Below are 14,300 nucleotides of genomic sequence, written 5' to 3' on the forward strand. Positions count from 1 at the left end.
CTGCCATGGCTCGTTTGATAACATGCACACATAAGTGTCATGTGCATGACAAGCATTTAGGCATGCACATGACACTTAGGGAGTGCATGAGTTCAGATAATCACCATCCTCTTGGTGCACCCTCGGCACTCTTCTTCTTCTGCTTCTCCTTCTCCTCCTTCTCCCACCTTTCAAACTCCTCCACCTCTGTTGTAGGTGTCTCTAGTTCATCTATCTCAAGGGAACTCACTAATCGATGATATTCACCTTGTGACGTGGCATCTATTATGTTAATGGCACTTCAGAAGCTACAGTTGCCAACCAAAAGTTAGGGGCACTACAGATAGATAGATGTAAACATGCAAGTAAATAAAAATTAATGATGGTAAATGTTGACATGAAATAATAATGGTAAATGTACACTCTTGTAACATTGTTACAATATATTCTTTTCTTCAAGAAGGTGATCCCTTTTGTTTTGTCCAATTGTTGTCATATCAAATAATGGCTTGTCACATTTATTTTTCTCTCTAGAGACAGTGGTGATTTTGCTACCACCTATCTCAAATATTCATATTCAACTAATCGGGCCAGGCCACAGAGCACCAAACTGTATCCTTCATTGATTTTTGTAATTATTTCTTTTTGCAAAAAAAAAATCATATTCAAGTATTATTTGTAGATGGGTGAGACACCATGGTAGATGAGTAACTAGAATGTTATTATGGCAACTGCAATTGTGAACTATTACGCATTTTTTTATGCTTGCAGTTTTAAGATATTACCATACTCTATATTTTGCTTTATGATGTTCATCCATTTACTTAAAATACATTGCAATTGCAAATCACATGAACTCGTTGTAATGTAAATGTACAAAGGACATGAGATAATACAAGTCTCTTCTTCCCGGGATGATACTCGTTCCAATTCCTTTTTCTTAGATAATTTGGTACCTAGAACATGACCATCATTGATGATGTTAAATGTATTGCACAACTGTTTTAGAATTGGGAACTCCAAAAGAAAAAAAAAGGAAACATCAAGGTTCTTTAAAGGAACCATATGCTAGCATTAATGTTTGGTCTTATAAATTAATAACTTTTAGATTCTATTAGTAAAACTACAGTACATCCTAGCCATAGTATGACATTGCATGGACTATCTATTTTGTGCCTACTAAAAATAGTACTAAGTACATTAGCAAACTACATGAGGAGCATGCATCCATTGGATTGCCTCAATGTTTGCCTTTGCGTCCTCAGTCTTCGTCCATGGAGTATTCACTAAGACCAGTGGAGTAATAAAAAAATGGGGATGTTGAGAGATTCTTGTATTCTGTATGTGAATCACTCTGGCAGTCCATTTTATAGGTGAGAGTTCTTGTCATCACATTGTGTTCTCCTGAAAAGTTAGAAGGACATGGTCACTTCAATACAAGTACTTGTTCTAGCAGGACTACCATGTTGTTGTTGAGATTTTAATGAGGTTAGGATTCTCCTTTACTTGTGGAAGTTATACTAGGATTCCTACTCATTACCAACTTCATTAGTTTTCTTAAGTAATCAACCCCCTGAGTTGATCACTTGGTGCAATAATTGTTCATTAATCACAAAGCTGGTTGAGTTAGGCTTAACCAAGTATCACTTGTTGGTACCGTCTCTAAGAGACCAGCTTCATGGTGGGGCTCCACATGAAGTTATAGTTATATTACTGCTTAATAAATATACACAGACTATTATGGGGCATTTGTGGGTTGGTGGTCATTGGACTTACTCCCTCTGTCTCTAAGGGATGAGAGGGTACGATCACTGATCCACTCAGGTATTGGCTCTGCCAACCCAATCCTAGAGACAACACCAACAATGTCGAGAACGATCATGTTGGCTTTGATCATGTTAGGTACATCTTGGAATGTGAGACATAGAGATCAATTGTCATTCTATTGGTATATTAATGCACATCTGGCTAGAGTCTATAATGTGATTGTCACTCCATGCTTCTGCGTTAAGAAGTTATACTCGCGGTAGGAAAAAGAATCGCTACTTGCTTCTACCTTGTTCTGATTTAAACAACAGTCTCACCTTAAAATTTTCCCTTTTGAATCACACTTTTGCAAAGTGCATTATGTTATCCTTTGGATAATTTCGAGAATACAATGATATTATTGTGAACCCTCCTTGACCATCATGAGTGTGTGTTTGCTATTATGAAAATTGTTGAGTACTCTCATACTCATACTTATATCCTTGTTATCTAGAGGGCAAGGCTTAGATATCAACCATTTCAAACCACAAGATGGTAATGAAGGAGTCGAGCCAGAAGCCGAAAACCTTAGGGATGGAGCTCAATATGAGACCCAAATCATGGAGAAGTACTACGAAGTCCAACAAAAAAAATTAAGGGATAGATTGGAATGGGATGGAAACCTTGACCTACCCTTGAGGCATGGAAATTGTGTCTTTTATTTTCCAGAACCAGGCTAAATAAACTCAATGGTATTTCATCTATGAAGTAACCTTAAGTGTGAGTGACTTTTCTTCTATGGTCCACTACATTGCTTCGGCTATACTACTCTGGTGTATACTTCGATATCTTTCGCTATCGAAGTAATGACCATAGACATGACGTTCTACCTCGGAAGTGCAATGTTGGGTCACCACAGCTAGGGATGCAGGTTCTTTTTTATCATTGAATCAACCCAAAACTTAGTTGAACTAAACATGCACTCGTACCATGTCCTAACAGTGATGCAACTACCAGTTGGTTACCACTCGCATATGCAGCGCACCATCCTGCCAAAATGTATCAAATTAAGGGTGTAAATGGGTTGGATCGGGTTCGGACGGAGCAAAACCATGCCTAACCCAAAACCCGCTAGCTTCGGCCTGACCTGAACCCAAAAATGTAAATAGGCAAAAATTGACACCCAAACCTGCACTCATCGGGTCTAACCTTCTCTCTCTCTCTCTCTCTCTCTCTCTCTCTCTCTCTCTCTCTCTCTTCACATATCGGTCAGCTGGCGATGCCTCCTAGTTCCTCCCACCATGCACTGCCTCCCCCTCCCCAAAATCACCCCAGCCACCCAGATCTGACGGCGGCAACACGTCCATCGAGCTCCCGATGTCCCAATGGACTAGATATGTTGCGCCACGTCCCTAACCTCGCGTAGCTCCCGACAACGACCCATCTTCCCGAAGACCCTGACCTCGCATAGTGTTCCCAGCGGCGGTCCATCTTCCCCGACCTTGCGCAACAGTCCAGCTGGAGGCCCATCTTCCCCGACCTCACGCAACGGCATGAGGCGTGGCAACAGTGGCGTTTTGAGGTTTGGACACCGGAGGAATGGGGTCCGAGGCGTGAACCATGGAGGTTTAGAGGAATGGGGTTCACGTGTGGTCGAGTGACTCAAGTCTCATGTTAGGTGTGTGACGCATGGGCTATCTAGGTTTGGTCACAACCTAGACTCTACTATTTTGGTTAACCAGATAGATATCCACAGATAAAAATTGAAACGAGAGCTTACAACCCAACGAACCTGTGAGAGAAAATAAAACTTAGAACCTAGATCCATCAAATACAAAATCCATATATCCAATTGCCACCCCTTATCAAACCGGAGCAAGCGTCCCTCCCATTCAATCCTCCCCGAGCTATATCACACCGACACGCGGTCCCCACTTCCATCACCTGCCTGCCGAGCCGGTCCCAGTAGCAAGAACTCGCCCAAACCGCCGTCCCACCTCTGCCGAAGCAACCATGGCCGACAGGCGGTGCACCCAGAGGCCACAAGGCCACCGCGGGAGCCCTAGCGCTAGCGCCCCGACTCGAGCCCGAGCCGCACCCCGAAACTTCAAACCGACCGAGCCGCGGCAGCGCGGGGTGGAAGCAGGCGTTTGAAAAGCGCCGCCGATCCGCCGCCAAATTATCCAACGACCTCGCGTGAAGCCGTGAATTCTCCCCGCCCCGTCCAAACCCACTCAGATCTACGGGGTGGAAAGAAAATAGAAAAAAAATACTTGCAGCAAGGGATTCCCTCCTCTCCCCTCTCCGCCGCTTCAACCAAACCCTCCGAGCTCGCGCGCCCGCGATGGACGCCCCCGCCGCCGCCGGGCCCTCCTCCTCCGGCGTGGAGGCTCCCGCGCAGCCCCCGCCCCCGCCGATGGCTCCTCAGGTGGCCGTGCAGGGCGCCGGCTCCGGCGCCGTCCTGGGGCGCGCCTGCCGCCACCACGCGTACAGCCGCAAGCAGAAGTCGCTCGGCTTGCTCTGCTCCAAGTAAGGCTCTATTCCTCTCTCGCCTTAGCTGGCGCAGGATGCTCCTGGCTTTCGGTTCTTTGACATAGGGTTCCTTCTCATGCTGCGGGGTTGTAGCTTCGTGGCGCTGTACGATCGGGATGACGTGGAAGCGGTGGGGCTGGACGACGCGGCCAAGCGGCTCGGCGTCGAGCGGCGCCGGATCTACGACATCGTCAACGTGCTCGAGAGCGTCGGGGTGAGGCTTAATTTCCTTGCCCTCGTTCTTGGCACACAATTATCTTTCTCGTTGTTCCAAATCTTGATGTGCTCTCCTGTTTTAACACTTGGGGCTCGGGGAACGTCGTGCAGATTCTTGTGAGGAAGGCCAAGAATCGGTATGCATGGCTTGGCTTCGGGGAAGTCCCTGCGAAGCTGAAGGAACTCAAGGTTTGGATTTCATCCCCTTTTCTTTTCCACCCAATGTGAGTTTGACCGCCGAATTCCAGCAAGATTATTAATGGTTTCCCCCTTTTCTTCTTTTATTTCGATCAGGAGAGGGCATTGAGGGAAATGTCTGGTTCAGCGGTGTCACTGCCCCTGGAGGGATCATCTGCTGCTAATGTTAGATTTTTCTACTTGATTTGTTTGTCACTGGCCATGCTACAAATTACTTGCTGCTGACAGAACAAGTATCTCTGGGTTCTGTGATTGCAAAGGCCTCGGATGATGAAGATGATGATAAAATGGGCGACGCTGATGAAGATGCTGAGAGCGAGAAGCTCAGCCAATCGGTGGACAATCTGTCTGATAAGCCTGACGCACCCTGCTGCCGGCTCAGATCTGGTATAGTTGCTTCGTCGTGTTCTTTCCGTCCTGTTTTTCCTGTTGACTCTTATGTTTTTGCATGCTGACCTAAAGTTTTGACTTTGGGTGTTGTATTTGCAGATCATAGGAAGGAGAAGTCGCTTGGACTGCTCACTCAGAATTTCGTCAAGCTCTTCCTTACCATGGAGGTGAGCAGCAATTTGTCCCTGTAGTTAATCTGAAGGGGGGTATTGTCCTTTGTGGTTTATTGTAATGGGGTTTGTATTGGGTGCAGGTAGAGACGATCTCACTTGATGAAGCTGCACGGCTACTCCTTGGAGAGGGACATGCAGAAAGCAATATGAGAAGTCAGTACTTGCATTTCTTATGTTTAATTTCGCACTTGTGGCAAATATCTTTCCTACTAATGTAGAACTCATATTCTAATATCAATAATACAGCAAAGGTCCGGCGATTGTACGACATTGCCAATGTATTGTCTTCTTTGAACCTAATTGAGAAGGTGGGCTCTTGACCACAGCCATTTCAATTGAATGGAAATTATTACTTCTCTAAGCTTTGTTTCTTCTACTGACTGTTTCAGACACAACAAGTGGATACAAGAAAACCTGCATTCCGGTGGCTGGGCCAGGCAAAGCGAAAGCAAGAGAATACTGTCACGGTTGCTTTACCCCTAGCCAGGAAGACAATGCCTAACAAGAGGGCATTTGGTACTGATCTTACAAACATTGACAATAAACGGGGCAAGATGGACTCTGCAACAGAGAACAAAGGCAAGCTCTTGCAGGGTGGTGGCAACGTAGTGAAAGCTTTTGACAGGCAGCTGGGGCAAGGGAGCAGGAGTGACTTCGTTTATGGACCCTTCCATCCTGCTGGTGTAAGGAAACAGGAAATCGATGATCAAACAGTTAGGGACAAGGAGAGGAAGAGTATTCAGGACTGGGAGAACCTTGCTGTGTCCTTCCGCCCGCAATATCAAAATAAAGGTGTGCTTAACATTTCCCTTAACTGTTTATTTTCTACAGCCATTTTTTTCTACAAAAAATTGCAGCTTAAGAATTCTTATTTAAAGAAGCCAATTTGTATTTCCTAAACACCTTTTAGTTTCTTGCACTTTTGATCGATGTATAATCATATGTGATATGCTTGGACGCATGCTGGTGATCATGACGAAGAAGAAACTGAAAAGTAGAAAATACACGAATAACTGTGAAGTGTTTGCTCGCAAAAAAAAAAAAACTAAAAAAACTGTGAAACTTTTAAGCTCAAACTGTAAAGGCCCTCTAGATTTATATAGGTCCATGGTACTGTCATAAATGTCAAACTTTAGCTTTTTCACCTGTTGGTTGATATTCATAGCCCCTGTGGTTTTGCATGCTTATTGCGTAGAAACATAATTACGTTTTACACTTCAGAAACTTTTTATTCTTAAACTTGGCGAGATGTAATATTTCATGCTAGTACTACTGCTCAATTTTTCGATCCATGGGATTATGCCCAAAGTTTGTGTTGTTTGACAGCCATGTTGCAGGTCCCCTTTCGTTGGTTCTGTTAAATCTACTACTGATAGCTGATTCTACTGAAGTGGTGGTTGGGTTAAACTTACGCAATTTCTTCTGCATTTTGTGGTTGCAGCATTGAACGATCTTTTCGGTCATTATGTGGAAGCATGGGAGTCATGGTACTTGGGTCTTACACGGGAAACAGCATCATGAAATAGAATTTAAGCAGGTCTGTGTTGTAAACCAGTTCCAATATGCTGATGAACTCAGCTGTTTATGCATGCTTAGGAATTCCACTTGTACAAGGTATCATAAAAGACAGGCATTAGTGGCCTTTGATTGATTGTATTTACTAAATGCAAGAAACTGAAGGCCATTTTATCAAAAAGAAGAAAAAGAGAGAGGCCAGGTTATCAGTTAGTTTCGAGAATCATCTGATTGTCAACACCAATATTGGCAATGCTCGTTTTTCACTTTTCAGTCTTTGTCGCATTGTTCTGTTATATAGCTCGGGGTGCTGTTTGGTAAGAGAGATAGGAGCACCAGGCCTCAGCTGGAAAACAGTTGCGAGAATAATCTGAAGTAAGTTGGGTTGTGGGTTCATAGTAAAGGCTGCAAATGAGCTAGTTGAGTTATTTGTATTTTCCACATTGCTCGGTGAGTTCTTAACTTTTTATAAAGAAAATAAAGAAACTACTGAAGTCAGTTGGGTTGTGAGTTCATAGTAAAGGCTATAAATCAGCTCGTTGAATTTGTATTTTCCGTATTGCTCGATCAATTCTGAACTTCTGGTGACTATGTCTGATCCAATGTCTCATGGGTAAATTGAGCGTGCATTTCACTTGGGATTTGCATCTTCTTACTTTGCCAGAGGTGCTATTTTCTTGTCCGTTGGATCACGAATGGATGGTCAGAATTTTAGTGATACTGTAACTGCTATCGTGTTTTTGCTACAATGATTAACTGTATTTTACTGTTCATACACTCACGAATTAGGTGACTATGTCTGATCCAACGCCTCATGGGTAAATTGAGCGTGCATTTCACTTGGGATTTGCATCCTCGACTTTGCCAGAGGTGCTACAGTAACTTGCCGTTCGCATTTCCTCATCCGTCAGATCACAAATGGATGGTTAGGATTTCAGTGATACAGTAACTGCTATCGTGTTTTTGTTACAATGATCAACTGTATTTTACTATTCATATACTCACGAATTACTATAGCATCTCTGGCAAAGTCTAGAGGCGAACCCTTCCACTTGTATTGGTTTACCCTGACCGCAGTCCACAGCTGTTCCATTACCAACAAGGAAGCCAACAGAAGAAATCACTGAAATCAGAACCACATGTAGAGATAACTAACATTCGACTACTGTTCTGGCACGTCAGATAAGAATGTATAGAGGAGACGAAGTCTTGACAGTGCACAATGAAGTTCATATGAAAAAGGCCGCCACGGTCTAAGAAAACATACACGGTTGGCTTCTACAGATGTTGCGAATCCATGTGTAGCATTTCCATTTCACAAAATCTGCATTTAGAGTTTCGCAAACTGCGTACCTAACAAACTTCACAAGGTATACCGACAGCAGTATCCAAATGTATGTTGGCTGACAGTATATCACAGTACAGCAAATCCACATGACAGATGAGTATGAACATTAAACAGAACAATGCTGTAACCCTCAAAGATCATCAGACTGATAGCATGTCATCAAACATCACACATATGGTACTTTGAATAAGAGGTATCTGATGTCCTCCAGTTTATGGACGACACAACATACGGAATGCCTGAAATGGGTACAATCCACAATACTGAATAATAGCATAGCAACACCAGCCAATTTTGCTTCACTTTGGCTCAGTGAAGAACTTGTTGATGGCTGGCATGATCTCAGGGGTCTTGTCGTGCACAAAGCTTCTGAGGCTGTGCATAGCGTAACGCCTCCCTTCCTCGTGGTTCTCGAGAACACCGGCTGCCCTCCCTGCCTTGTTAACCCTGTAAATTGAAGCAATTTAGATTTTATCCTATCAACAAGCATGTATATGATTCAGGAATCAGGATTGCACTTTGTTATCTAACAAAAAACATATGAAAAACCATGAACTCAAATGATTAATACAAGTTAGTTGTAGTTAAAGAAAATCTCTAACATTTACAATTGCATCATACAAGTTACACCATACACGTCATAAAGACAGCAGTTCATTATACATTAGAACTCAAGATGAGCCAACAAGATTACAAGCGGTAAACATGAAATGCGAGAGTGATACAAGATTAGTAGACGTGTAAACAGGGGTGCATGCATGTACACACAAACACAAAGCTCGAGAGTGATACGAGATTAGTAGACGTGTAAACAGGGGTGCATGCATGTACACACAAACACAAAGCTCGCAATTGTGCCTTCTCATGTTATCAACAGTCAGCAATCGCCAATCAGTCTAAGAGGATGTAAACTACATGCATAATTAACCTCATGCCTTCTCTCAGAAGGGATCAATACCACCATGCAATTATACTAACCAATAAGATGTCCTCCAGAACACAAAAGGATATGCATACATTTTAGCCGCAAATTGACATTTCCCAACCTTATGCTTTGGTTCCTACCAAACGTACAAATTCTGGATTTGATTTCTACCGAAAAATTCATCATATCACAGACCAACTCTTCTTTAGGTATTACTGTCCCTTTTGAGTTTCCACCATCTCTCAACCGAAATGACTCCTACCAAAGGTCGAGCAGTTGTCAACCTTGCTAACTGAAACGAACTAATCCCAACCCCGAAAAACCACGACCACAAAGTTTCACCTGATCGGCTGACTGGCGATTGGTACTGCCAGTCAACGCCAAATCGTAGGTCAAAACAACGAAGAAACGAAGGGTAGTGAACTCGAACTACACATAAACCACTCCATGAACGCACCCAAACCCAGCAGATCTGCTCTGCTCCAGCACGGATGACACATCTCTTGCACGGATGGCAAAGGGGTTATAATCCAGATCCGGACCTGACTTCAGGGTTGCTGGTGATGTTCCGGTAGAGCTGCATCCCGCAGATGCCGACGGCCACGCCCATCGCCGCGAACAGCGGGTATACCTGCACGGCCGCAATATCCCGCAAGCAAAACATGAGAGAGAGAGAGAGAGAGAGAGAGAGAGAGGCCGTAGAAGCTCACCTCGGGTCGGACCCAGCGGCTGGCCATCGGAGTCGGAGGCTGTTCGGACCGGGAGGCGACCGCGACGGCGGACAAAGATGGGTAAAGCGGAGAGGCGACGGCGGAGGAGAGGGAGCGTGGAGTGGGTGGAGCGGCTTTATCGGCGGGTGGTCTTCTCGTCGGAAATGACGATTTTACGCACGCGTTTCTTATTTGTTTGTTTCTGGTCGCCCACAGTTTCGTATGCAGGAACTTTAAGCGACGAAACTAGACGCCGATAGTAAGTATGACGATCATTTAAGCCTGGTTTTAAGTAAAAGAAAAAAATGCATGGCGGGCCTTTTCAACACATGATTCTGAAAATGAAAATGTAGAAATAGAAAAAACATGAAATTAGAGTTATCTGATACTTATAATCCTATATTATAATCCTACATAAATCTAGAATGCACAAAAACTTTCAGTGAAGTGTTTGAATACAGTAAAGAAAAAACATAGAGATAAGAGAGATAAAATCAAAGAATTTTTTCATAAGGTTTGACTTCATGCTAGAAATCCTCTAAAATTCATATGAATTCTAAAGACCCAATCCTTTGTTCCAAAAGACATCATAGGAATTTATCCTATAAAATTCAAATCCTTTAAAATTCCTCTATATTTTCATTTTTTCCAATGAGGACCTTAGATAAATGCTTAGATAATACATTTGCAATGCTCATAATATTTATGCTACCAGAGTTATGTTGTTCCTTATAAAATTCGTATCCAATACACGGTTCCGAACCCTGATTTAGGGTATTTTTGTTTCAGCTATAGATTCTGAAAATCAGTTTGTAGATTATAGATTGTAAAAAGTTAGATTACGAAAAAACTTTTAGATTATTGATTTAAAAAACTTTGATAGGCAGTTTAGTAAATAAATTTTCACAATCTATAAAAAAATTTGAGAAAAACTAGCTTCTTGAATTCACACAATTCAACAAACGAATTGTAATAAGCTATAACAAGAAGTTATCTATTTATTTCAGATCGTAAAAGTTGTAAGCCACGATCCGAAGCCGAAACAAACAAACTCTTATATCATTATTTTTCGTGTGTCAATTAAATATAGGTTTTTATATAAATTTTTTACAACTAGATTAAGGCTTTACTGATTCATATGAAATGAAAAAACAGGTTGGTCGTGATGACAATGCTAATACTACATCGAAGTTGTAACGTGGAACAAACTGGTAGTTCAAATTTCATCAGAAAAAAAAATTGAAACAAATAGTGGCTAACTGTTGGCGCTGAGGTGGGCGGGGGCAATTTCGTCATCCGGAAATCCAAAGCCCGTGACCTGCTACGTCCAGCGCCGAAAGCATATTCCAGTGCACCTGGCATCAAACAAGTTGCTGCGAGCCATGGGCAGGGAGGAATGAGCGCGGTTCCTCTCAAGTACGTACGGGTGACGTCGTTATTGATACCTGGTCTAATTCTTATCGGGTTCCGCGTATCAGCAGTTAAATTAGAGTTTTTTTTTGGAAAGCACCGTGACAATGGCGTCAAATGCGAAGAAAAATGTATTGAATGTGTTCATATTTATTTGGGAAGAGCGATATCTTTTTTATAGTCTGCATCACAAAGTCATATTTAAAGTCAACATGCAAATCCTGCGTCAGTGCATCCCATCCATGGCTGCTTCCAATTTTAATATTTGGGTATCCAAGAAGATATGTCCCCAACTGCTCTGCTCGTGAAAAGAGAGAATAACCAACTGCCAATGGACATAATCTATCTTCTTAATTCGGCAATTAAGAAGTTTATTTACCTCGTCTGTTCTAATTAATTCGGCAATTCGCATATTTGATTAACAAGTTCTGACAAACACTCCACGTCGAATCAGCTGGCCTAAAAACAAGAGCAACAACCAGGATTTATTTTTATTTTTATACTTCTAATTTCCAAATCTAACAAAAAAAAAAGCATCCGTTCGAAATAATTACAAGACTAGGCATCTCTCGCCCTCTCCCTTCCAACATGTAACAGGTTGACTTGGCGTGCCAATGTACCTGTGGGTTAACGTGGCACTCATCTTGACGCCTGTTGAAAGGATGATAAAACTTTTCATCCAATAGAAGGGCAACAAGAAGCTGTCACCCATCCAACAGGTAACAAATTGTTGTCGCTCTTTCATCGAGCTACATGACCTCTATAGGTTTAGGGTTTGTATATAGGGTTTTGGATGTTGCAATTGTAGTAATAGGTCTGTGTTGTCAGTTTAAATTCTTTATTTTTTATAATTTATGATTTTTAAAATAAATTTTTTATTTATTTTTTAGAATTCATTGTTTTGAGATATTTTAAAAAGTAGAATAATCAAACAAGAAGGGTAGAAGATGATAATTTTATTAGCACAACTAACAAATATGATGGCATGTACGGTACATTTTTTCTAATGATCAAGTCATATACCGCCTCTAAACCTAACATGACTTAGTGAATGTAAACAACCTGATTACAACCACTACTCTACTGAGTATAATGTGGGTATTTTCCCTTCCTCGCAGCATCTAGTTCTACTTCATGCGTCATAGGTTCTTAACCTCATCTCCATTGCATTCTTCTTTGCCCTCCAAGCATTATTTTAGCTGATAGTGTACTTGTTCTCCTTTTCAATTGCTCTGATTATATATCCGAGTTTATAGTTCATGTTATTTGCAATCTGAGTATACATAACATTAGCAACAAAACTTGATGAAATGTTCATGTGGCTCCTCTCCAGTTCATCCAGCAAATAATTGTGGTCCACCACTATCGACACTTCTTAATAGTCAATCTACTTTCCTTTTAAGGTGTGCACCAGCTACGGGCAACTCTCATTCATGCACTTTACATCATACTCCTTCTTGCTGGACTTTACAACAGTGAAATGCCTATGAAGAGATGTCATCCATTAAATCATATCATACTTGACGGTCTGGCTGGTAGGGTACCTAGCCCCTTGGCACACCTCGTTATAAGTGTACTCCTATGGCACTTGATTCCTTTCGTTCACTGCTAGGTTGGAAAAATTGGGATTGTTCCAATTCATAGGAACATGAACATCGTTCAAGATATCATATTTAGGAACTTCCTAATTCTCCTGATCCTCTCGCAAGGATGAGTCTCCCCTTATCTAACTCACCAGTTGGTTCCATCAAAATGGGAGAGGACTGCCCAACATACGTTTCCTCAACCTCGTGTTCCACTATTTCATCACCCTTCTCCTCCTCCACATCACCTCCACCTTGCAACCCCCAACTCTATAGGGAGAAAAAAAAGAAAAGAATAGGAAGAAACGAGAAAAAGGAAGAAGACTTTTAGCACGTGAACCTAGCCCCACGGTCTGACCGCTAGGGCTCAGAATCCCCACTTAAGATCCCCTCGACTCACTCTCTCTCACTCATTTCTTTCTCCTTCCTCCACCTAAACTGAGGGAGAGAGAGAGGGTGACCCTCTCGACCACCACGATGCTCGGAGATCGATGAAGAAGGCTTCCCCGAGTTTCCTAAAGGCTTCTTTGAGCTCCTCCTCACCGTCTTCTTTACCGGAGATGCTTCCACACGACTTCTTCCATCTCAAGACCAATCACCACACCGGAGCTCGATCTTTGAATCAAAGCTTCTCCAGAGTTGGCCAACCCCCTAGAAACCTTCACCACACTGAGATGAGACATCCCTAACCATTTTTTCATCGTTTTCGAGCTCTAACCAGTCCTCCATTAGTTTAAACCCGAGTTTCACCCTAGTCGTGGATTTCATCGATGAGGTCCTCAAGTTTGGCCCTGTGCATGTCGTTCAAACCACCCAAAATACACTCTCCGGTCTTGTAGAGTTTTTTGGTACCTTTTTTGGTTGAAGACATCGCCGGAGCCTTCCCCGGCAACCTCGTCGAGGTGCCATTGGCCAGGCCCAGCGATTTGACCACATTGTTGCCTGTTTACCGCCAGGACATGACTTGGCCGGTCAGACTTCAAGTCAGACTCCATAGTTAGGAGCCAGACCGCCACTAGGGCTGGTTTGACCACCATGAGTCCAGTCTGACCGCCAAGTCTATTCAGTACTGATTTCTTCTTTGTTGATCCCTATGATCTGACCGCCACCTGGGTCGGTATGATCGCCAGTCACTCAGTACCCACTGAGCTTAGGTTGTCTCATGTGAGGTTTAAACCTTTTCCAACCCAATCGCTTAGGTATTTTTTTGCAAATATTTTCAAGACATGGCACATTACATCTCGTTCATAATCATGCATCATAACCATACGTCTTCATTCATTCATTTGTTTGTTAGTTTGATGCATTCTTCAATTGTTTAGAGAGTGACGCGTCGACGGTTCAAACGATCAAGGCCAATAACGAACTGGAGGTGTACGCGAGCGAAGCACCGGAGCAACAAGGCAAATATCTAAGAATATTTTACCTTCCCTTTGGATCTTGTGGTGTCTAATTGGATAAGTTATTGCTATATGTAGTGCATGTTTAGCGAGTCAGTGTTGGATTTTGTAGGTAGAACCTATGTTGATGCATAGGTTCCTACCTTTATTATTGATGATCCATATCCTTGTAACA

The 14,300-nt window shown here is 42.6% G+C and overlaps 2 protein-coding genes across 2 annotated transcripts; one reads left to right on the forward strand and one right to left on the reverse strand.

The window, feature by feature from the left end:
• Positions 1-3,659: 3,659 nt before the first annotated feature.
• LOC133926598 (E2F transcription factor-like E2FE) lies at positions 3,660-6,972 on the forward strand. Its single transcript, XM_062372613.1, has 10 exons — positions 3,660-4,254; positions 4,351-4,471; positions 4,585-4,662; positions 4,768-4,836; positions 4,932-5,058; positions 5,161-5,228; positions 5,315-5,387; positions 5,481-5,542; positions 5,624-6,026; positions 6,676-6,972. The coding sequence occupies exons 1-10, from the start codon at positions 4,070-4,072 to the stop codon at positions 6,753-6,755; spliced, it is 1,266 nt and encodes a 421-aa protein (XP_062228597.1). The 5' UTR covers positions 3,660-4,069; the 3' UTR covers positions 6,756-6,972.
• A 1,225-nt stretch (positions 6,973-8,197) lies between these two features.
• On the reverse strand, positions 8,198-9,901 carry LOC133926599 (uncharacterized). Its single transcript, XM_062372614.1, has 3 exons — positions 9,733-9,901; positions 9,565-9,653; positions 8,198-8,544 (listed from the first exon to the last, which is right to left on the reverse strand). Exons 1-3 carry the CDS (start codon positions 9,757-9,759, stop codon positions 8,397-8,399), a joined length of 264 nt encoding a protein of 87 aa, XP_062228598.1. The 5' UTR covers positions 9,760-9,901; the 3' UTR covers positions 8,198-8,396.
• Positions 9,902-14,300: the final 4,399 nt, after the last annotated feature.

The sequence above is a fragment of the Phragmites australis genome, chromosome 8, assembly GCF_958298935.1.
Source record: "Phragmites australis chromosome 8, lpPhrAust1.1, whole genome shotgun sequence".
Classification (NCBI taxonomy): Eukaryota; Viridiplantae; Streptophyta; class Magnoliopsida; order Poales; family Poaceae; genus Phragmites; species Phragmites australis.

Excerpts from the sequence above, each read along its gene's own strand:
- LOC133926598 (XM_062372613.1), top strand. The coding sequence starts at position 4,070 with ATGGACGCCCCCGCCGCCGCCGGGCCCTCCTCCTCCGGCGTGGAGGCT. Across the intron at positions 5,543-5,623 it reads CTTTGAACCTAATTGAGAAG|ACACAACAAGTGGATACAAG; the intron begins GTGGGCTCTTGA and ends TGACTGTTTCAG. Across the intron at positions 6,027-6,675 it reads CCCGCAATATCAAAATAAAG|CATTGAACGATCTTTTCGGT; the intron begins GTGTGCTTAACA and ends TTGTGGTTGCAG.
- LOC133926599 (XM_062372614.1), bottom strand. The coding sequence starts at position 9,759 with ATGGCCAGCCGCTGGGTCCGACCCGAG. Across the intron at positions 9,654-9,732 it reads GCCGCTGGGTCCGACCCGAG|GTATACCCGCTGTTCGCGGC; the intron begins GTGAGCTTCTAC and ends GCGGCCGTGCAG. Across the intron at positions 8,545-9,564 it reads ACCAGCAACCCTGAAGTCAG|GGTTAACAAGGCAGGGAGGG; the intron begins GTCCGGATCTGG and ends TTCAATTTACAG.